The 23,718-nt window shown below is 38.1% G+C and overlaps 1 protein-coding gene across 7 annotated transcripts in view; it reads left to right on the top strand.

Annotated features, from left to right (window-relative positions):
* The window catches only part of FCHSD2 (FCH and double SH3 domains 2), a 330,965-nt gene that overhangs the window by 245,863 nt on the left and 61,384 nt on the right, over window positions 1-23,718 (top strand). For 3 of the 7 annotated variants that reach the window (XM_074014645.1, XM_045370249.3, XM_045370250.3), the window contains 2 exons: window positions 17,445-17,540; window positions 20,182-20,253. The exons of 1 other annotated variant lie outside the window; for it this stretch is intronic. In XM_074014645.1, coding sequence (XP_073870746.1) covers window positions 17,445-17,540; window positions 20,182-20,253 — 168 coding nt within the window. The remainder of the gene's footprint in view (window positions 1-17,444; window positions 17,541-20,181; window positions 20,254-23,718) is intronic. 3 more of the 7 variants (XM_074014646.1, XM_005579014.5, XM_074014644.1) reach the window with 1 other exon arrangement.

The raw sequence follows: 23,718 nt of genomic DNA, 5'->3' as shown, positions 1-23,718 counted from the left end.
TAAATGCACAATAAATGTTTCCTGACTAAAGGAATGCATTTTTTAAAAATATGCATTTCAAGGCCGGGCGCGGTGGCTCAAGCCTGTAATCCCAGCACTTTGGGAGGCCGAGACGGGTGGATCACGAGGTCAGGAGATCGAGACCATCCTGGCTAACACGGTGAAACCCCGTCTCTACTAAAAAAATACAAAAAAACTAGCCGGGTGATGTGGCAGGCGCCTGTAGTCCCAGTTACTCGGGAGGCTGAGGCAGGAGAATGGCGTAAACCCGGGAGGCGGAGCTTGCAGTGAGCTGAGATCCGGCCACTGCACTCCAGCCTGGGTGACAGAGCAAGACTCGTCTCAAAAAAAAAAAAAAAAAAAAAAAAGAAAAAAATATGCATTTCATAGCTGCTACTTTAAAAGATCCAGTTCAATTCTTTTTTTTTTTTTCTTTTTTTCTTTTTTTTTTTTTTGTCAGGGAGAGTGAGGACTGGCTAATACTTTTAGGAGAGGGACCAGGATATCCATTTTCACATGACAGTGTCCAAAGACAGGAAGGAAAAGCACAGACTCGTCATCCTGAATGCCTCTTGTGTATATATTCTCGTTTTCACTGTACCAGAGCTCTCAATTCTGTGTTTAGAAAAGTGTTAAAAATGCTAGGTTGATATGGAAATACAAAAATCACTAGCTTGGTGCTTTGAAGTCCTGTCATATATCTATTTTCTTATATTGTTACCCCCCAAAATCTAAGAAAAAAAGGAAAATGTAAAATGTTGATTGGAGAATCTATATAGTATGTATATAAGTATTTACTGTATAATTTGTTTGATTTTAATGCATATATATATGAATTTTTCAGAAAAGAATGTTGGGGGAAAAGTCTATGAAAAACATCTTATCTTTGTTCCTTCTATAAAGTGGTTGATTTTTGACTAGTGAACAATTTTGTTATTGTTGTTATTTTTAGTAGAGACAAGGTTTCACCATATTGGTCAGGCTGGTCTTGAAGTCCTGGCCTCAATTGGTCCACCTTCCTCGCCTCCCAAAGTGCTGGGATTACAGGCATGAACCACCATGCCCAGCCGTGATTAAATTTTTTATGTTTATTTGTCCATTTAGGTTTTCTGTTTCTTTTTCAGTATGTTTGGGTAACTTACATTTTCCTAGACCATTATCCATTTCATTAAAATGTCCAATTTTCCTAGACAATTGTCCATTTCATTTATCAGATTTGATGTCATAAACTTGTTTGCTTCTAGAATTGTCTCTGTTTTGTTTTTAATATTGTTTGTGCTGTCCGTCTTATTTTGATCAGACTCACCAGTCTATTTTATTAATCTTTGCCAAGAACCAGATAAAATGACCTTTATTGTGCTTCTCAGTGTTGTTTCTATTTCCTTAATTTTTGCCTTTATATTCATTATTTCTACTTTCTTACAGTTTATGTTATTGTTCTTTCTCAAACTTCTTTTTCTATTTAGATCCTATATTTTCAGCCTTTCTTGTTTTTAAGTAAATTTGTTTAAACCTTAAAAAAAAAAAAGTGCCTTTCTGCTTGAACTGCATTCTGTGATATGTAGGGCTTTTGTTATTATTTCTGGTTTTTTCTCCTTATTAACCCATGATTATTTAGAAATGAGTTTTGCAGTTTCCATTCAGTTGGAGTATGTGGTAGGGTGGTAGGGTGACATTTTTATTTCTAATTTTATTATAAATTGTATTTTTAATCCAATTACATTTATTCTAATTTTATCAGAGAGGTTATCTTCTAGCAAAATTCTTTGAAATGTTTTTTTCCAAGAATAAGTTGGACTGGATACACTACCCTTAGTTTATAAAACAGGAAACATAGTCATAACAGATAGCTAATATTTTACACACACTTAACAATTTAAGACTTTTAGCATGGGGTATATTTTGAATCCCATGAGGTTGCCATTACCATGTTCATTTTATATGGAGGAAATTGGACTCAGAAGTTTATGTGGCTTGGCCTGAGGTTACACACTCACACATAGTGCTTTCCATGCTCTTCTACTATATTCTCTTTAACTTGTATTATTTTAATAGAAAATGAATTAAGAATTTATGAACTAGTTTGGATACATAAAGAGATAAACTTTCATTTTCTGCATTCACTCATATGAGTATCTCACTCCCCAGAAATGAGAAATAAATGAGATGCTCTTACATTTAAATTGAAAGTGGTAGGAATAAAAATTTAATAAGAATAATGTGTCTGGGAGATGTGCCCTTTTGTTCTGACTTGTACTGGAGGAGGCCTACAAGTTTTATGCCATGTGCTTTTCTGTTATGAAGAGCTTGTTATGCTGCTCTTGCTATGCTGCTGAAAGCAACCTAAAGGGAAGTTTGACACTTTTTAGATTTTTTTATTTTATATCATTATTACCTTGTTCAAAATGTGACATATTCCCAAAGATATTTTGGTGGTAATTCATCCAACATACTGTAAATGTTAAAGTGCTTTCTATATTATTCATCCCCTAAATGGGAACAGATGGCCCTAGGAGCTTTTGTTAAACTTTAATTATTTATGAAGCTTACTTTTCTTCTTAATATTTTATGAAATGCTTTGCATATGTAACTGAAGCAGATGTTGTCATAGGTATTCTCTCTAGGATAGTAACTCCAAAGATAGCTCTACTGGCCTTTATAATCTGTTTGTGTGTGCTTGCTTTTTGTCTCGATAAGGAAACCAATTAATAACAAAGTTCATTTAAGAATTCAGAAAATAAATTTAAAAAAAGAATTCAGAAAATAACAATGTTATTCTACATTTATTTGAAATTAAATTGTCTGATGTTACTGTTCTTAATACCTTGAAGTCTAACCCAAAAAAAGTAGATAAAAGGAAGGAAAAAACTTCATGATCATTTCAACAGACACAGAAAAAGACTTGACAAAATTCAGTACTTTTTTGTGATAAGCACTCAGTAAACTAGAATAGAAGGGAACTTACATAACAGGATAGCATTTGTGAAAACCCCACAACCAATATCGTATTCAATAATGAAAGACTGAAAGTTTCCCCTGCTGGTTATCAGGAACAAGACAAGGATACCCATTTTCACCACTGCTATTAACCATTGTACTGGAAATCCTAGCCAGAGCAATTCAGTGAGAAAAAGAAATAAAAGGCATCCAAATTGAAAAAGAAGAATTAAAATTACCTGTCTTTGCAGATGACATGATTATATTTATAAACTCTCAGAGAATCCATTAAAAAAAAACTAATAGACTTAATACACTTAGCAACATATAAGATAAAAACACAAAAATCAGTTGCATCTCTATATTCCATCAATGAATGATCCAAAAAGAAAATTAAGAAAATAATTCCAACTACAATAATACTCAAAGAATAAACTATGTAGGAATAAATTTAACCAGAGGATTTAAAGATCTGTACATTGAAAACTATAAAACATTGCTGAAAGAAATAAGATATGAATGCATATAATAAATGTTCATGGATTGGGAGCTTTTATGTTGCTAATATTGTAATATTCCCCAAAATGATCTACAGATTCAATGTAGTCCCTATCAAAATTCCAATGGCCTTTTTTGCAGAAATGGAAAAGCTGGTCCTCAATTTTTTTTTTTTTTTTTAATTTGAGACAGGGTCTCACTGTGTCACCCAGGCTAGGCATGAGCTCAGCTCACTGCAACCTCCACCTCCCCTGTTCAAGCGATTCTCCTGCCTCAGCCTCCCAAGTAGCTAGAATTACAGGCATATGCCACCACGCCTGGCTAATTTTTTTGTATTTTTAGTCAAGATGGGGTTTCGTCGTGTTAGCCAGGCTGGTCTTGAACTCCTGATGTCAAGTGATCCGCCCGCTTTGGCCTGCCAAAGTGCTGGGATTACAGGCTTGAGCCACCGCACCCAGCCCAATCCTCGAATTAATATGGAACTACAAGGGACCATAAATAGTCTAAATAATATTGAAAAGGAAAAATAAAGTTGGAGGACTCACACGTCCCAATTTCATAACTTACTATAAAGTTACAGTAGTAAAGATAGTATGATATAGACATAAGTATAGACATATAGACCAATGAAATAGAATTGAGAGTTCAGAAATAAACCTGAACATCTATGGTGAATTGATTTGCAACAAAGGTGCCATGACTATTCAGTAGAGAAAGAATATTCTCTTCAGAAAAAGGTTTTGGGACCGCTGGATAGCCACATGCAAAAGAATGAAGTTCAGGCCAGGCGTGGTGGCTCACACCTGTAATCCCAACACTTTGAGAGGCCGAGGTGGGTGGATCATGAGATCAGGAGTTCCAGATCAGCCTGGCCAATATGGTGAAACCCCGTCTCTACTAAAAATACAAAAATTGGCTGGGCATGGTGGTGGGCACCTGTAGTCCCAGCTGCTTGGGAGGCTGAGGCAGGAGAATCACTTGAACCCAAAAGGTGGAGGTTGCAGTGGGCTGAGATCGTACCACTGCACTCCAGCCTGGGCGACAGAGCAAGACTCTGTTTCAAAAAAAAAAGAATGAAGTTCAATGAAATTGTGAACCCTTACCTCACAAAATTAACTCAAAATGGATCAATGATCTAACTTATAAGAGAAGACATAGAGGTAAATCTTTATGACCTTGATTTGGCAGTGTGTTCTCAGATTTGACATTGAAAGCACAAGTAACAAAGGAAAACATAGATAATTAGACTGTATCAAATTAAAAGCTTTTGTGCATCAAAGGATATTATTAAGAATGTGAAATCAACCCAAATGATGAGAGAAGATATTTGCACATCGCATATCTGATAAAAATTTCATATTGAGAATATACAAAGAACTCTTACAAGTCAACATCAGAGACAACCCAATTTAAAAGTGAACAAAGGAGGCTGGGCACAGTGGCTGATGCTTGTAATCCCAATACTTTGGAAGGCCAAGGTGGGGGGATTGCTTGAGGTAAGGAGTTCAAGAGCAGCCTAGGCAACATAGCAAGACCCTATCTCTACAAAAAAAATTTAAAAATTAGCCAGGCATGGTGGTGCATACCTGTTGTCCCCGCTACTCGGGAGGCCGAGGCGGAAGAATTACTTGAGCCCAGGCATTGGAGGCTACAGCAGGCTATGATCATGCTACTATACTCCAGCCTGGGCGACAGAGCGAGAGCTTGTCGCTTTAAAAAAAAACAAAAAACAAAAGTTGTGTACCAAAAGGTCAATGAAATGAAAAGCTAGTTTCTTAAAAAGATTAACAAAATTGATAAACCTTTTTTTCCCTTTAATTTTAATTTCAGGGGTACATGTGCAGGATGTGCAGATTACTAGGTAAACTTGTATCATGGAGGGTTTGGTACACATTATTTCATCACCCATATATTAAGCCTAGCACCCATTAGTTATTTTTCCTGATTCTCTCCCTCCTCCCACCCTCTACCCTCCACCCTCTGGTAGGCCCCAGTGTGTATTGTTCCCATGTATTCTCATAATTTAGCTCCCACTTATAAATGAGAACCTGTGGTATTTGCTTTTCTGTTCCTACATTAGTTTGCTAAGGATAATGGCCTCCATCTCCATTTATGTTCATGCAAAAGACATGATCTCATTCTTTTTTTATGGCTGCATAGTGTTCTGTGGTGTATATATACCACATTTTCTTTTCTTTTCTTTTCTCTTTTTTTTTTTGTTTTTTGCTTTTTGTTTTTGAGGCAGAGTCTTGCTCTGTCACCCAGGCTGGAGTGCAATGGCATGATCACCCAGGCTGGAGTGCAATGGCATGATCTTGGCTCAGTGCAACCTCCGCCTCCCGGGTTCAAGCGATTCTCCTGCCTCAGCCTCCCAAGTAGCTGGGATTATAGGCGTCCACCACTGCACCCAGCTAATTTTTGTATTTTTGTAGAGATGGGGTTTTGCCTTGTTGGCCAGGCTGGTTTCAAACTCCTGACCTCAGGTGATCCACCCACCTTGGCCAAGGTGCTGGGATTACAGGCATGAGCCACCACGCCCGGACATGTGCCACATTTTCTATATCCAGTCTATCGTTGGCGGGCATTTAGGTTTATTCCATGTCTCTGCTATTGTGAATGGTGCTGCAATGAACATAAGCAAGCATATGTCTTTATAACAGAACAATTTATATCCCTTTGGGGATATACTCAGTAATGGAATTGCTGGGTCACATGGTTTTTCTGTCTCTAGGTCTTTGAGGAATTGCCACCTTGTCTTCCACGAAGGTTGAACTAATTTACACTCCCACCAACAGTGCAAAACTGTTCCTTTTTCTCCACAACTTTACTTTGACAGCATCCTTTGTTTTTTAATTTTTTATTAATAGCCATTCTTATTGGTGTGAGATGGTATCTCATTGTGCTTTTGATTTGCATTTCTGTAATGATCAGTGATGTTGAGATTTTTTCATATGATTGCTGGCTGTATATATATCTTATTTTCAAAAGTGTCTGTTCATGTCCTTTGCCCACTTTTTCATGTCCTTTGCCCACTTTTTCATGTCCTTTCTTGTAAACTTATTTAAGTTCCTTATAGATGCTGGGTATTAGACCTTTGTCAGATGCTTAGTTTGGAAAAAAAAAAAAAAATTCCCATTCTGTAGGATGCGTTTTTACCCTGTTGATAGTTTATTTTGCTGTGCAGAAGCTCTTAAGTTTTATTAGATCCCATTTGTCAATTTTTACTTCTGCTGCAATTGCTTTTGGCATCTTCATCATGAAATCTTTGCCCATGCCTATATTCTGAATGGTATTGCCTAGGTTTTCCTCTAGGGTTTTTATAGTTTTGGGTTTTACATTTAAGTCTTTAGTCTATCTTGAGTTAACTTTTGTATGTGGTGTAAGGAAGGGATCCAGTTTCAATTTTCTGCATCTGGCTAGCCACTTATCCCAGCATCATTTATTAAATAGGGAATCCTTTCCCCATTGCTTTTTGTCAGGTTTGTTGAAGATTAGGTGGTTTTAGGGGTGCAGTCTTATTTCTGGGTTCTCTATTCTGTTTCATTGGTCTATGTGTCTGATCTTGTACTAGTGCCATGCTGTTTGGTTGCAATGGCCCTGTGGTATAGTTTGAAGTTGAGTAGTGTGATGCCTCTAGCTTTGTTCTTTTTGCTTAGGATTGCCTTGGCTATTCAGACTCTTTTTTGGTTTCATATGAATTTTAAAATAGTTTTTTCTAGTTCTGCAAAGAATGTCGATGGTAGTTTAATGGGAATAGCATTGAATCTATAAATTGCTTAGGGCAGGCTGGGCACCTGACTCACACCTGTAATCCCAGCACTTTGGGAGGCCAAGGTGGACAGATCACTTGAGGTCAGGAGTTCAAGATCAGCCTGGCCAACATGGTAAAACCCCATCTTTACTAAAAATACAAAAATTAGTCGGCACATGCCTGTAGTCCCAGCTACTCAGGAGGCTGAGGCAGGAGAATCACTTGAACCCAGGAAGTGCAGGTTGCAGCGAGCTGAGAGTGTGCCGCTGCACTCTAGCCTGGGCGACAGAGTGAGACTCCTTCTGAAATTAAATAAATAAATAAATAAGTAAATAAATAGCTTAGGGCAGTATGGCCATTTTTATGATATTGATTCTTCCTATCCATGAGCATAGAATGTTTTTTCATTTGTTTGTATCATCTCTAATTTATTTGAGCAGCAGTGATTTGTAGTTCTCCTTTTAGAGGTCCTTCACTTCCCTCGTTAGCGGTATTTCTAGGTTTTTGTTTTTTGGGTTTGTTTGTTTGTTTGTTTGTTTGTATGTCAGTTGTGAAAGGGAGTCCATTCGTGATTTGGCTCTCGGCTTGACTGTTGAAAATCAGCAAACCTTTAGCCAGACTAGTGAGGAAAAAAAGAGAGAATAACCAAATAAATAAAATCAGAAGTGAAAAAGGAGACATTACAACCAATACCATAGAAATTCAGAGGATCATTAGAGGCTACTATGAACAATACATGCCAATAAATTGGAAAACCCAGAAGAAATGGATAAATAGGGCTGGGTGCGATGGCTCACACATGTAATCACAGCACTTTAGGAGGCCAAGGTGGGTGGATCACTTGAGGCCAGGAGTTTGAGATCAGCCTGGCCAACATGGAAAAAACCTGTCTCTACTATACAAAAATTATCCGAGTGTAGTGGCACATGCCTGAAATCACAGCTGCTCAGGAGGCTGAGGTGTGAGAATCATTTGATCCAGGAAGGCAGAGGTTGCAGTGAGCCAAGATTGCACTACTGCACTTTATCCTGGGCGACAGACCGAGACTCTATCTCAAAAAAAAAAAAAAGGATAAATTCCTAGATGCATGCAACCTACCAATGTGGTTTGGATTTGTGTCCCTACCCAAATCTCATCAAATTATAATAATCCCCAATGTTGGAGGGGGGGCCAGTGGGAGGTAATTGGATCACAGGGGTGGACTTCTGCCTTGCTGTTCTCTTGGTAGTGAGTGAGTCCTCACGAGATCTGGTTGTTTAAAAGTGTGTAGCACCTCCCCCTTCTCTCTTTTCCTCCTGCTCCTGCCATGTAAGACTAAGCTGCTTCCCTTTTGCCTTCTGCCATAATTGTAAGTTTCCAGAAGCCTCCGCAGCCATGCTTCCTGTACAGCCTGCAGAACCATGGGTCAATTAAGCTGCATTTCTTTATAAATTACCCAGTCTCAGGTAGTCCATTATAGCATTGTGAGAATGGACACCTACCAAGATCGAGCCATGAAGAAATTCAAAACCTGAAGAGACGAAAAAACAAGTAACAAAATCAAAGCTGTAATAGAAAGTCTCTGAGCAAGGAAAAGCCTGGGACTGGGTGGCTTTGTGGTGAAATTTTACCAAATATTTAAAGAACAACTAATACCAATTTTACTCCAACAATTCCAAAAAATAGAGGAGGAGGGAATACTTCCCATCTCATTCTCTGAGGCCAGCATTACCCTGATACCAACATCAGACAAAGACACATCAAAAAATAAAAACAAGCCAGTATCCCTGATGAACATTAATGCAAAAATCCTCAATAAAATACTAGCAAACTGAATTCAACAACGCATTAAAAAGATTATTCATCATGACCAAGTGGAATGTATCCCAAGAATGCAAGGATGGTTCAACATACACACATCACTCTGCATGATACATCGTATCAACAGAATGAAGGGCAAAAACTGTATGATCATTTCATTTGATGCTGAAAAAGCATTTGATAAAATTTAACATTCCCTTATGATAAAACCCTTCAATAAGCTGGGTGTAGAGGGAACGTATCTCAACACAATAAAAGCCATGTATAACAGACCCACGATGAGTATCATACTGAATGGAGAAAAACTGAATGCCTTTCCTCTAAGATCTGGAACATGACAAGGATGCCCACTTTTACCACTGTTGTTCAACATAATACTAGAAGTCCTAGCTACGGCAGTCAGATGAAAGAAAGAAAGAGCATCCAAAGTGGAAAGAAAGAAGTCAAATTATTATTCTTTGCAGATGATATAGGCTTATATTTTGAAAAACCTGAAGACTCCACCAAAATATTCAAACTGATAAACACCTTTAGTAAAGTTGCAGGATACAAAATCAACATTCAAAAATCAGTAGCATTTCTATATGCCAGCAGCAAGATTCTGAAAAATAAATCAAGAAAGTAATGTCATTTACAATAGCTACAAATACATTAAAATACATAGGAATTAACCAAAGAAGTGAAAGATCTCTTACAATGACAGAAATTAGGAGGTTGAGACAGGAGAATCACTTGAATTCAAGAGATGGAGGTTGCAGTGAGCCGGGATCATGCCACTGCACTCCAGCCTAGGCAACAAAAGTGAAACAAAACTCCGTCAAAAAAAAAAAAAAAGGAAGGAAGGAAGGAAGGGGGTGGGGGAGGGAGGGAGGGAAGGAAGGAAGGAAGGAATAAATTGAAGAGGACACAAACAAATGGAAAGCTATTCCATGTTGTTGGATTGGGAGAATCAATATTCTTAAAATGTCTATACTGCCCAAAGCAATCTACAGATACAATGCAGTCTCTATCAAAATACCAGTGACAGGCCGGGCGCGGTGGCTCAAGCCTGTAATCCCAGCACTTTGGGAGGCCGAGACGGGCGGATCACGAGGTCAGGAGATCGAGACCATCCTGGCTAACACGGTGAAACCCCGTCTCTACTAAAAATACAAAAAACTAGCCGGGCGAGGTGGCGGGCGTCTGTAGTCCCAGCTACTAGGGAGGCTGAGGCCGGAGAATGGCGTGAACCTGGGAGGGTGGAGCTTGCAGTGAGCTGAGATCCGGCCATTGCACTCCAGCCTGGGCGACAGAGCGAGACTCCATCTCAAAAAAAAAAAAAAACAAAATACCAGTGACATTCTTCATGGAAATAGAAAAAAAATCCTAAAATTTTTATAGAACCACAAAAGACCCAGAATAACCAAAGCTTTCCAGCTATCCTGAACAAAAAGAACAAAACTGAAGGAATCCTATTGTGTGACTTCTAATTATACTACAAAGCTATAGTAACCAAAACAGCATGGTACTGGCATAAAAGCAAATATCAGTGGAACAGAATAGAGAACCCAGAGTCAAATCCACCCATCTGCAGTGAACTCATTTTTGACAAAGTTGCCAAGAACATACATTGGAGAAAGGACAATCGCTTTAATAAATGATGCTGGAGAAACTGGATATTTATATTCATATGCAGAAGAATTAAGACCCCTATCTCTTGCCATATACAAAAATTAAAGTGGATTAAAGACTTAAATCTAAGACCTCAAACTATGAAACTACTAAAAGAAAACATTAGGAAACTCTCTAAGACATAGGACTAGGTAAAGATTTCTTGAGTAATACCCTGCAAACACAGGCAACCAAAGCAAAAATGGACAAGTGGGATCATATCAAGTTAAAAAGTTTCTGCACAGCAAAGGAAACAATCAACAAAGTGAAGCAACAACCCACAGAATGGGAGGAAATATTTGCAAAATATCCATCTAACAAAGGATTAATAATGAGAATATATAAGGAGCTCAAATAACTCTATAGGAAAAAAAATTTAATAATCTGATTTAAAAATAGGCAAAAGATCTAAATAGACATTTCTCAAAAAAGACATATAAATAGCAGACAGGGCAAGGTGCAATGGCTCACGCCTGTAATCCCACACTGTGGGACGCCAAGGTGGGCAGATCACTTGAGCCCAGGAATTAGAGACCAGCCTGGATAACATGGTGAAACCCCATCTCTACAAAAAATACAAAACTATAGCAGGGCATGTGGCATATGTCTGTAGGAGGCTGATGTGGGGGGATCTCTTCAGCCAGGGACGCAGAAGGTGCAGTGAGCTGAGATTGCACCACTGCACTCTAGCCTGGGTGAGACCCTGTCTCAAAAAATAATAAAAATAAATGGCAGATAGGCATATGAAAAGGTACTCAACATCATTGATCATCAGAGAAATGCAAATCAAAACTACAGTAAGATAGTATATCACCCTAGTTCAAGTGGCTTTTATCCAAAGGACAGGCAGTAACACAGACGCTGGTGAGGATTTGGAGAAAAGGGAGCCCTTGTAAACTGTTGCTGGGAATGTAAATTAGTACAACCACTATGGAAAACAGTTTGGCAGTTCCTCAACAACTAAAAATAGAACTTCCGTATGATTCAACAATCTCACTGCTAGGTGTACACCCAAAAGAAAGGAAATCAATATATCAAAGAGATATCTGCACTCTCATGTTGATTGCAGCACTATTCACAATAGCCAAGATTTGGAAGCAACCTAAGTGTCCATTAACAGATGAACAGATAAAGAAAACTTGGTATATATACACAATGGAGTATTATTCAGCCATGAAAAAGAATGAGATCCTGTCATTTACAACAACATAGATAAAACTGGAGGTCATTATGTTAAGTGAAACAAACTAGGCACAGAAAGACAAATTTTCACATGTTCTCACTTATTTGTGAAAGTTAAAAAAGTAAAACAAATTGAACTCATGGAGATAAAGAGTAGAAGGATGTTTACCAGAGTCTGGGAAGGGTAGTCAGGTGTTGGGGGAGCCAGGATGGTTAATGGGTACAAAAAATATAGTTAGATAGAATGAATAAGATCTAGTATTCGATGACACAATAAGGTGACCACATCAACAATAGTTTATTATACATTTAAAAATAACAAAACCGGCTGGGCACAGTGGCTCACGCCTGTAATCCCAGCACTTTGGGAGGCCAAGTTGGGTGGATAATGAGGTCAGGAGATCGAGACCATCCTGGCTAACACGGTGAAACCCCATCTCTACTAGAAATACAAAAAATTAGCCAGGCACAGTGGCAGACACCCGTAGTCCCAGCTACTCGGGAGGCTGAGGCAGGAGAATGGCATGAACCCAGGAGGCGGAGCTTGCAGTGAACCAAGATCACACCACTGCACTCCAGCCTGGGAGACAGAGTGAGACTCCATCTCAAAAAAAAAAAAACAAAAAGACATGATTATTTCAATAGATGTAGAAAAGGGCTTCAACAAAATTCAACAGCCCTTCATGCTAAAAACTCTCAATAAACTAGATATTGATGGAACATATCTCAAAATAATAAGAGCTATTTATGACAGACTCACAGCCAATATTATACTGAATGGGCAAAAACTGGAAGCATTCCCTTTGAAAACTGGCACAAGACAAGGATGCCCACTCTCACCACTTGTATTCAACATAGTGTTGGAAGTTCTGGCTAGGGCAATCAGGCAAGAGAAAGAAATAAAGGGTAGTCAGTTAAGAAAAGAGGAAGTCAAATTGTGTCTGTTTGCAGATTACATGATTATATATTTAGAAAAGTCCATTGTCTCAGCCCAAAATCTCCTTAAGCTGGTAAGCAACTTCAGCAAAGTCTCAGAATCCAAAATTAATGTGCAGAAATCACAGGCATTCCACCAATAACAGACAGACAGCCAAATCATAAGTGAACTCCCATTCACAATTACTACAAAGCGAATAAAATACCTAGGAATCCAACTTACAAGGGATGTGAAGGACCTCTTCAAGAACTATAGACCAGTGCTAACGAAATAAAAGAGGACACAAACAAATGGAATCAATATGGTGAAAATGGCCATACTGCCCAAGGTAATTTATGGATTCATTGCTATCCCCATCAAGCTACCACTGACTTTTTCACAGAATTGGAAAAAAACTACTTTAAAGTTCATATGGAACCAAAAAAGAGCCTGCATAGCCAAGATAATCCTAAGCAAAAAGAACAAAGCTGGAGGCATCGTGCTACCTGACTTCAAACTATACTACAAGGCTACAGTAACCAAAACAGCATGGTACTGTTACCAAAACAGATATGTAGACCAGTGGAACAGAAGAAAGGCCTCAGAAATAACACCACACACCTACAACCATCTGACCTTTGATAAACCTGACAAAAACAAGCAATGGAGAAAGGATTCTTTATTTAATAAATGGTGCTGGGAAAACTGGCTAGCTATTTGCAGAAAGCTTAAATTGGATCCCTTCCTTATACCTTATACAAAAATTAACTCAAGATGGATTAAAGACTTAAATCTAAGACCTAACACAATAAAAAACCCTAGAAGAAAACCTAGGCAATACCCTTCAGGACATAGGCATGGGCAAAGACTTCATGACTAAAACACCAAAAGCAATGGCAACAAAAGCCAAAATAGACAAATAGGATCTAATTAAACTAAAGAGCTTCTGCATAGCAAAAGAAACTTATCATCAGAGTGAACAGGCAACCTACTGAATGGGAGAAAATCTTTCCAATCTACCCATCTGACAAACGGCTAGTATCTAGAATCTACAAAGAACTTAAATTTTCACGAAAAAAACAACCCCATTAAAAAGTGGGCAAAGGATATGAACAGACACTTCTTAAAAGAAGACATTTATGCAGCCAACAGACATATGAAAAAATGCTCATCATCACTGATCGTCAGTGAAATGCAAATCAAAACCACAATGAGATACTATCTCACAACAGAATGGCAATCATTAAAAAGTCAGGAAACAACAGATGCTGGAGAGGATGTGGAGAAATAGGAATGCTTTTACACTGTTGGTGGGAGCGTAAATTAGTTCAACCATTGTGGAAGACAGTGTGGCAACTCCTCAAGGATCTAGAACTAGAAATACCGTTTGACCCAGCAATCCCATTACTGGGTATATACCCAAAGAATTATAAATCATTCTACTGTAAAGACACATGCACACATATGTTTATGGCAGCACTATTCACAATAGCAAAGACTTGGAACCAACCCAAATGTCCATCAGTGATAGAGTGGATTAAGAAAATGTGGCACATATACACCATGGAATACTATGCAGCCATTAAAAAGGGTGAGTTCAAGTCCTCTGCAGGGACATGGATGAAGCTGGAAACCATCATTCTAAGCAAACTATCACAAGGACAGAAAACCAAACACTGCATGTTCTCACTCATAGGTGGGAGCCAAACAATGAGAACACATGGACACAGGGTAGGGGACATCACACACTGGGGCCTGTTGGGGTGGGGGGCTAGGGGAGGGATAGCATTAGGAGAAATTCCTAATGTAAATGATGAGTTGATGGGTGCAGCAAACCAACGTGGCACATGTATACCTATGTAACAAACCTGTACGTTGTGCACATGTACCCTAGAACTTAAAGTATAATAAAAATTAAAAAGTATAATTGGATTGTTTGTAATACAAAGGATAAATGCTTGAGGTGGTGGATACCCCCATTTACCTTGATATGATTATTATACGTTGTAGTCCTGTATCAAAATATCTTATGTACCCCATAAATATAAATACCTACTATATACCCACAAAAATTAAAAATTAAAACTTTTTGAAAAAAAGGAGAATGGGACACAAACAGGCACAGGGAGAAGATCACATGAAGATACCAGAAGAAAATGGCCAACTACAAGCTGACAATAATTACCCTCAGAAGAAATCAAACTGTCAACACTTGATCTTGGACTTCTACAAAGCCACTTTTGCCAAATGAAGTAACATTCACAGGTTTTGGGAATTAGGACATGAACATATCTTTTGAGACGCTACCATTCAGCCTACTACAGCTGTTTGTAAAAAGAAGCAAGCTTCCTGATGGAAGTAAATGTTACCTTCTCAAGAAAATAAATAAATAAACAAGACAAAAAGCACCCATTCCAATGTATAGGAAATACTGGAAACAGAATACTACAAGGATGTAATAAAAATTACATCTTTGTCATTTTTTTCCCAGACTGCAGGAAACTCTACAGAACAAAAACCTAGTTTCTTCAACAATTAAATTGCAAGAGGGAGAAAAGCAGAGATAGATGAAGAAACGTGTATAGGAAAGGAAACCTAAACAGCATCGTGCAGTTGCACTGTGGGGGCTATATTTGTATCCTGATTTGAAAAACTTTTTTGTAATAAAGGAAACAATCAGGGAAATTTGAGAACTTGTTGCTTTATAAGTACTTACTGTAAATTGTAATGTGGATATATTTTCTTAAAAGAATCCTTATCTTTTAGATGTACTGAAATATTTATAAATTAAATGATATGTCTGGAACTTGTTTCAATATAATTAGGAGTAGAAGAGGTAGATGGGCTTAAAGATGAAAGAATATTGGTCATAAGGGGATGTTTTGGAAACGGGGTGATGAAGACATGAGGATACATTCTACTGTTGTCTTTACTTACATGTGTATTTGAAATTTTCCGTAACAAAGAGTTTAAAATTTTAAAAGGTTGAAACCTCCTCCTCAAGAGAAACAAAACAAAAAGATTAATAGTGCTTGAGGACAGGTTTGGCAGCTAGAGAGGTGATCCTCTTAACTTTTCTGCATGGTGATTAGAGAGGCTCTGAGGGCTGTGTAATGAGCTTTCACAGCTATTCTAGCTTAAAGCTGGAATCCAAGAAGAGAACAAAGTACATTTCTCTTTGAGAATATGTTTATTCAGCCAGCCTTCCCAGACCATATTCTAACAACTCCTCACCTCATCTCACCCCATCATCAGCCTGGATTAAATATCACCTTGTTCTCTTCCCATACCCTCTACACACTCCGTGGTGTATTTTAATTATGTAGTGTGTTTGGTTCACCCAGTTTCCATATTATAAATTCTTTGAAGATACTAACCTTGTTTGTTCGTCTTATTCATCTATATATCCCCCTCATCCCTGGGTTTCATGTTGGACCTGGTAAACTCTCTCAATAAATGGTTGGTAGAGTGAGGGGGTGGGAAGCAATAGAGAACTGAGATTGCACTGGTAAACAAAATGCAATATACACCTACTATTTTTTGTATCTCCTCAATTATCCCTTTTCCCAGGACTACTAAATTAGAGCTACAGAGTTACTTTGAACTTTTTTTTTCTTCTTCTGCCCATCTTCTAGCAGAGGTGCTAATGGGCTATAATATACTGCAAATGAAAGATAAGTAAGGGGTAAGCAATGTGTTAGCAAAATAGAAAGTGGGGTGCCCCATCAGATGCTGATTTCCACTCTTTCCCAAGGTATGTAAATACAATGAATTTTTTTCAGATGGCTGCCTTTCTGTGCTATTTGTTCTTCTGCTTTCTGTGTATCAGAATTCTTCTTTTATAGAAATTCCAGGCTAGGCGCAGTGGCTCACGCCTGTAATCCCAGCACTTTGGGAGGCCGAAGCGGGCGGATCACGAGGTCAGGAGATCAAGACCACACTGGCTAACATGGTGAAATCCCGTCTCTACTAAAAAAGTACAAAAAAATTAGCAGGGCACAGTGGCAGGCGCCTGTAGTCCCAGCTACTCGGGAGGCTGAGGGAGGAGAATGGCATGAACCTGGGAGGCAGAGCTTGTGGTGAGCTGAGGTTGCGCCACTGTACTCCAGCCCAGGCAACAGAGCAAGACGCCATCTCAAAAAAAAAAGAGAGAAAAAAGAAATTCCTTTCTAGCCTGTCTTCTTGGTATGCTGTAAGATGGTAATTAGTGTGTAACCTCCTCAAGAAGGTGCTGAGAAATACTCTTACAAACACTATTTGGTGCTGTGGATAGGATTATCTGGCAGTTTCCTAGTGGATGGCAATGGCCATGAAACAGACTTTAAGAGGCCCATAAAATTTTAGAGCTGGGAGAGGTGGAAAAGACCAATGTGCTTCCTTATGTGCACCCTGTTCTGTATTACACAGAATAGATTTTTGTGTAAAAACTATCTTCTTGCCTTCTTAAGGTTTTGTATATTGTCCAGTTCCCAAATCTGATCTAGTTTCTAAACTATCACTTTCCAAATTTATATTTGAGAAAATAGGACAGATAAATAATAACCATTGTCTAAAATGAAAAATAAAATGTGTAACATCATTTCTTTCTTACCACAGTGTTGGATGATTTCTCATTTGTATAGAAAACAGCAGAATAAATCTTAAACTTAATAATGTAATTGGACATTTTAACCTCATTAAAGACCTAAAGATATTTTATTTTCTCTTTAGGTGGTACGGGACTACAATCTTCAACTGTTTTTGCAAGAGAATGCTGTATTTCACAAACCCCAGCCCTTCCAGTTCCAGCCTTGTGACAGTGATACTGTAAGGGAATTACAGATTTTCATTTCATATGTTGTTCAGTTGCGTTTGTGCTCAAGTAACAGTTATCCTTGGTGTAGACAGACGGAAAAAACTGAGTGTATCTCATCAATTTTATAACAAAACTGTAAGGATGCAGAATAATGACGACTTTTTTTTCTGAATTGTGGCCAAGAAACTCAGTGTCTTCATGCCAACAGCCTTCTACCAAATGAGGTTGTTATAAGACAAGTTTCTGAAACCTGAAAACATCTGAGGGAAGAAGAAAAATATTCAATACGTTTACTCAAATGTAAATTATATTTTCCCTGAAACTCTCTTTTTTTTTTTTTTTTTTTTTAAGACAGAGTTTTGCTCTGTCACCCAGGCTGGAGTGCTGTTTTCAATCTCGGCTCACTGCAAGCTCTGCCTCCCGGGTTCACGCCATTCTCCTGCCTCAGCCTCCCCAGTAGCTGGGATTACAGGCGCCCACCAACAGGCCCGGTTAATGTTTTGTGTTTTTAGTAGAGACAGGGTTTCACCATGTTAGCCAGGATGGTCTCAATCTCCCGACCTCGTGATCCGCCCGCCTTGGCCTCCCAAAGTGCTGGGATTACAGGCGTGAGCCACTGCGTCCGGCCTCCCTGAAACTCTTTATGTTGTACCCCTCCAAAGAAATCAGTGGTTAAATTTTAACCAGAATAGGCCGGGCACTGTGGCTCACGCCTGTAATCCCAGCCCTCTGGGAGGCCGAGGCAGGTGGATCTCCTGAGGTCAGGAGTTCAAGACCAGCCTGGCCAACATGACGAAACCCTATCTCTACTAAAAATACAAAAATTAGCTGGTCGTGGTGGTGGGCACCTGTAATCCCAGCTACTTGGGAGGCTAAAGCAGGAGAATCACTTGAACCTGGGAGGCGGAGGTTACAGTGAGCCGACCCCACCACTACATTCCAGCCTGGATGACAGAGTGAGATTCCATCTCAAAAAAAAAAAAAATGTAACCAGAATAGAATTAATAAATGGAATAATGAACGTGTGTATGAAATATTTTGGTTGGTCTTATAAAAGATTATAGGCCTTTTATAATTTCTTTCAGATTTCTTAGAATATTAAACCTCAAATTAGCAATTTCTTTTAATGCCTCTACATCGCTGCCATTTTTTTTTATTGTAGCAGAATACACATAACACAAAAATTACCATTTTAACCATAGTTAAAGTGTAAGATTTATTCACTGTCACTACATTTCCAATGCTGTGCACTGTCATCACTTTGTAGTTCCACATTTCATCACTTTAAAAAGAAATCCTGACCCCATTAAGCAGGCACTCTCCCTATGCCCCTCACCTCAGCCTGTGACATCATTAATCTACTTTCTGTCTGTAGATTCTAACTGGCAATTTTTGTTTTTATTTTCACTTATTTATTATTATTATTTATTTATTTATTTATTATTATTTTTAATAAAATAATATTTTATTATTTATTTCTGAATTGTGGCCAAGAAACTCAGTGTCTTCATGCTAACAGCCTTCTACCAAATGAGGTTAAGTTATAAGACAAGTTTCTGAAACCTGAAAACAGCTGAGGGAAGAAGAAAAATATTCAATACGTTTACTGTCTCACTGTCACCAGGGCTGGAGTGCAGTAGTGTGATCTCAGCTCACTGCAACCTCCCTCTCCTGGGCTCAAGTGATCCTCCCACGTCAGCCTCCCGATTAGCTGGGACCACAGGCAGACACCACTATGCCTGGCTATTTTCTTTGTATTTTCAATAGAGATGGGGGGGTCTCACCATGTTGCCCAGGCTGGTCTCAAACTCCTGAGTTCAAGTGACCCACCCACTTTAGTCTCCCAAAGTGCTGGGATTACGGGTGTGAGCCACAATGCCCGGCCCCAGTTGGCAGTTGTTTAAAAGCATACAGTAATCGTCCTTGAGTTTATGGGAAATGTTTGCCATTATTTAAATTTTTAAAAAAGAACAAAAATGCTAATTTGGTAACATAGAAATGAAATTTAACTTCTGCAAAATGAGAAGGCACATGTTGGCATTATTAGCACATTCTTTCAATGTAGGCAAGCCAAAAGGAAAGTCAGATTATATTCATAAAGTATTTTGATAAATTTAGAACCAGAACCAGGGGAGTTTGTGATATAGTTCCAGAGTTTAATGGTATCAGTTTAATAGAAACATATTTGCCAGAGGTATCTTCATTACTTTTCTTACACTTTAAGTAGCTCTGTTAGCAGCTATATAAAGAAATGTAGGAAATCAGCATTTCCCTCTATATTACGTTTGCCCTTTGTCGTAGTGCTTTTTTTAAATAAAATCAGCTTTTGCCAATGACTTATTCACATTCTCCTGGGATTTGATTTCTTTGAAGCCTGGGAGGGATGAAGCAGAGCATTAGAAGATACAGGGTAGAGACAAGTTTGTCAAGCTTGACTTAAAATTATGACTAATTTGATGTTATTTTATCACTGCTATTTTCCACAGAAAAATAACAGTGACTCTCATCTCACTTTTTCCCAGCCCAACTACAGCCCTAAATCCTTTGTTTCTAAACACTGTGCTAAATGTTCTTAGGTGTTGTGTCCTTGTTTGCTTTACATTTCTAACTCTATGCTATGTTTTTTGTCCTTGTGCAATCTTTACTGGGCAGAGTTTAAAAGCCGCCCAACTGGTGGATATTGAGCTCTCCCCTGTCAGTGCTCTGAGAATGACCATAGCTGAGGTATATGGGGTGTGGGTCAAGGGCGGGAGGGATGGGATGTGTGGGTTTGCATGTTAATGAAGGGTGGGACCTGGTGTTGGGATGAAAGTTATGTATATACATATATAAGAGGCTCCTAATGCACCAACTGTGTTTTCTCTTATAAATTAAGAATTTCCTTCCCTGTTTATAGTGAAGAAATTGAGCTTCTCATTTTTCATCTTGTGTGAAGCACCTTAATGTGCTGGAGAGAACCTTACAGTTAATCTTGTCTTTATTAAAGGGGAAACTGTTGCCTAATAAGGCAGACTTGTCCAGAGTCATATGGTAAATTAATGACATGTTACTATTGTGATTGCAATAGTAATGTTATTTCTGCTCTGCTATTCTGTCTTCTAAGAAGAAATGTGCAGGACTTGGGAAGCAATTCGTTTTTTCATAATGGAAAAAGATAAATGCCTATGATTTGTAAAAATCATTCCATACCTTCAATCATTTAAAAAGCCTTTCTTTTTTTTTTTAAGACAGGGTCTTCTTACTCTGTCTCCCAGGCCAAAGTGCAGTGGCATAATCACGGCTCACTGCAGCCTCAACCTCCTTGGCTCAAGCAGTCCTCCCACCTCAGCTTCCCAAGTAACTGGGACTACAGCTAATTTTTATTTTATTTTTATTTTTAGTAGAGAGGGGATGTCACCATGTTGCTTAGGCTGTCCTTGAACTTCTGGGCTCAAAAGATCCTCCTGCCTCAGCCAGACATTTATTATTGTCTGGCTCTGATTATAATCATCCTAGTGGATATGAAATAGTATCTTGTGGTTCTGGTTTGCATTTCCCTAATGACTAATGATGTTGAGTATCTTCATGAGTGTATTAGCCACTCATATATCTTCTTTGGTAAAATGTCTATTCAAACCTTGTTTCTATTTTTTACTGGATTGTGTCTACTTGTTATGGATTAGATCTTGAAGATGAATTGCAGTTTACTATGCAAAGAGGGAGAAACAACATGCCAGGAAGCGAAAACAAAAATTGAAAAGAATAAAAATAATAGGTGACATTCATTGAACATTTATTTCATGCTAGACATTTTTCTAATGGCATTACCTGTATTAATTTATCTCACAACAACTCTATATTGTAGGTGCTATTTTTAATCCTTCTTTTACAGTTGAGGAAACTAAAGTTAAGAAATCTGGCTGGGTGCAGAGGCTCACGCCTGTAATCCCAACACTTTGGGAGGCCAAAGTGGGTGCATTGCTTGAGCCCAGGAGTTTGAGACTCGGGCAACATGGCAAAACCCTGTCTCTAAAAAAAAAAAAAAATACAGAAAACTAGCTGGGCATGGTAGCACACACCTGTAGTCCCAGCTACTCAGGAAGCTGAAGTGGGAGGATCACTTGAGCCCGGGAGGTGGAGGTTGCAATGAGCCGTGATCATGCCACTGCACTCCATCCTGGATGACAGAGCAAGACCCTGTCTAAAAAAAAAAAAAAAAAAAAAATCGAAAGAAAGAAAAGCAATTTGCTTTGCTCAAGGTCACTCAGCTAATAAGCATTAGAGCCAGAAAAGTTTGAAAGTACATAACTGTACCTGAAATAGCAAGTAGACTTGGTGATGAAAGTGGGATGCAACCAGGTGTTATTTTTGAGTTTTATATATGATGGTAAATGGAGAACTATGTATTCAGGTAAGATAGTAATAGGATGAGACCCATTGCAGGGGCAGGACAGTATTGTTCTTTTATTTTGAATTTTATAGTTTGAGTTAGGAATTTTGAACTGCTTGTGTGTTTAAAACATTTATTTTTCATTTACTAAGCACTTACATATACTTTGCATATGCCTTTGCCTTACAGACAAGAGAATTCAGCAAATGTTTTATCTAAATTTACATAAGATATAGTTAGGAAAGTTATAGGACTTTTAAAAGTTACCACTGTGATAAAATGTAACTCTTATTTTCTTCTGATTTTCATAAACTGTCTTAAAATTTTTTTAACTTTTTAATATAACCCCTTTCAAACTAAACTGTTTTCCCTACAAAAGTCCAAGGCACCCAGTTGAATATGTATAGTTACAGTATTATTATGGTAATTTAATTTTAGGGCTTTTTTGGGTAGAATTTTAGTATTAACCAAAAGATGACTACAAGTAACAGTGACCAATGGCAAGCTTTGTCTTATGTAGTAACTTAATAGCTGTCTCATGGTTAATACTGAAGGATTTTCTTATCTATATTTCCATAAGAGAGTTACTGATTTATAAAGTGTTCTTTCTTTATATCTTCAATTAGCATTTCTCAGATGATACCAGAAAGTCAGAGCTCTTTCTAGAAAAAGTAAAATACATCTTTTTTTGCTGAAATGACTTTTTAATGCAGAATTATTCTGAGGAGGATTTGGAATGTGCCTTTAAATCTTCCTCTCTATAATAAGGATATTCTGTTAGAGAGAACTGACAAACACATTTATTAGGATCTCAATGTTAAAGTCATTCAGCTGACACATGGATCACACTGGGGTTAGTGATTCATACAGGTGGTGTACAATGGAGAAAACATGAGTTTGGGTGTCTCAACTAGCAGTTTATTTACATATATTTCACTTTTGTGATTCAGCTTCCTCATGTGTAAAATAACAACAGTTGTCCCTTGGTATCCATGGGGGATTGATTCTAGGAACCTCTTCGTGTACCAAAATTCACAGACGTTCAAGTCTGCTATATAAGATGATGTAATATTTGCATATAACCTATGCACATCCTTCATATACTGTAAATCATCACTAGATTATAATCCCTAATACAAAATACTCTGCTAATAATGGTCCTATTACATTGTCTAGGGAATAAGACAAGGAAAAAAGTCTGTACATGTTCAGTACAAACACAACTATCCTTTTTTTTTTTGTTCTTTTTAAAAAATATTTTTGATCCACAGTTGGTTGAATCCACAGATACAGAACTCACAGATATGGAAGAACAACTATACCTTATTTGTTTGAAAATTAAATAAGATACTAAGCATTTGACTAAATCTCTGGCATATTGAGTCAGAATAGATGTTGACTGACTTCAGCATTCTTTGGTTTTGTTTTTTTTTTCTTTTTTTGTTTTTTTTAGTATTTTCCCCCTAATTGCTACAGGAAATACCAAATATCAAACGTAGAAGACATTACAAATCTTGAAATACTTGCAATACTTTTGCAGTCATGATCCCTAGCTCTCAACTCCCTCATTGGATTGATCACTGAGAGTCCCTTGGGACTTTTGTTCTCCTACTTATTCCACAAAGGGGATCTCATCAACGTCCTTCTTGGCAGTTTGTACATCTGAAAGGCAATCTGTAATTTTAAGTACATGACTTATACTTTTTAACACCTCTGCCCTACATACATCTCAGTGACCCATCCCTTCATTACCAGAACTAGTGATGAGTGCCATTAGGGGCATTTGCTCACATCCTGTGAAAAAGGACAAAGTGAAGCTG

This window comes from Macaca fascicularis, chromosome 14 (assembly GCF_037993035.2).
Source record: "Macaca fascicularis isolate 582-1 chromosome 14, T2T-MFA8v1.1".
NCBI lineage: Eukaryota > Metazoa > Chordata > Mammalia > Primates > Cercopithecidae > Macaca > Macaca fascicularis.
This window is presented reverse-complemented; position numbering and strand designations above follow the sequence as displayed.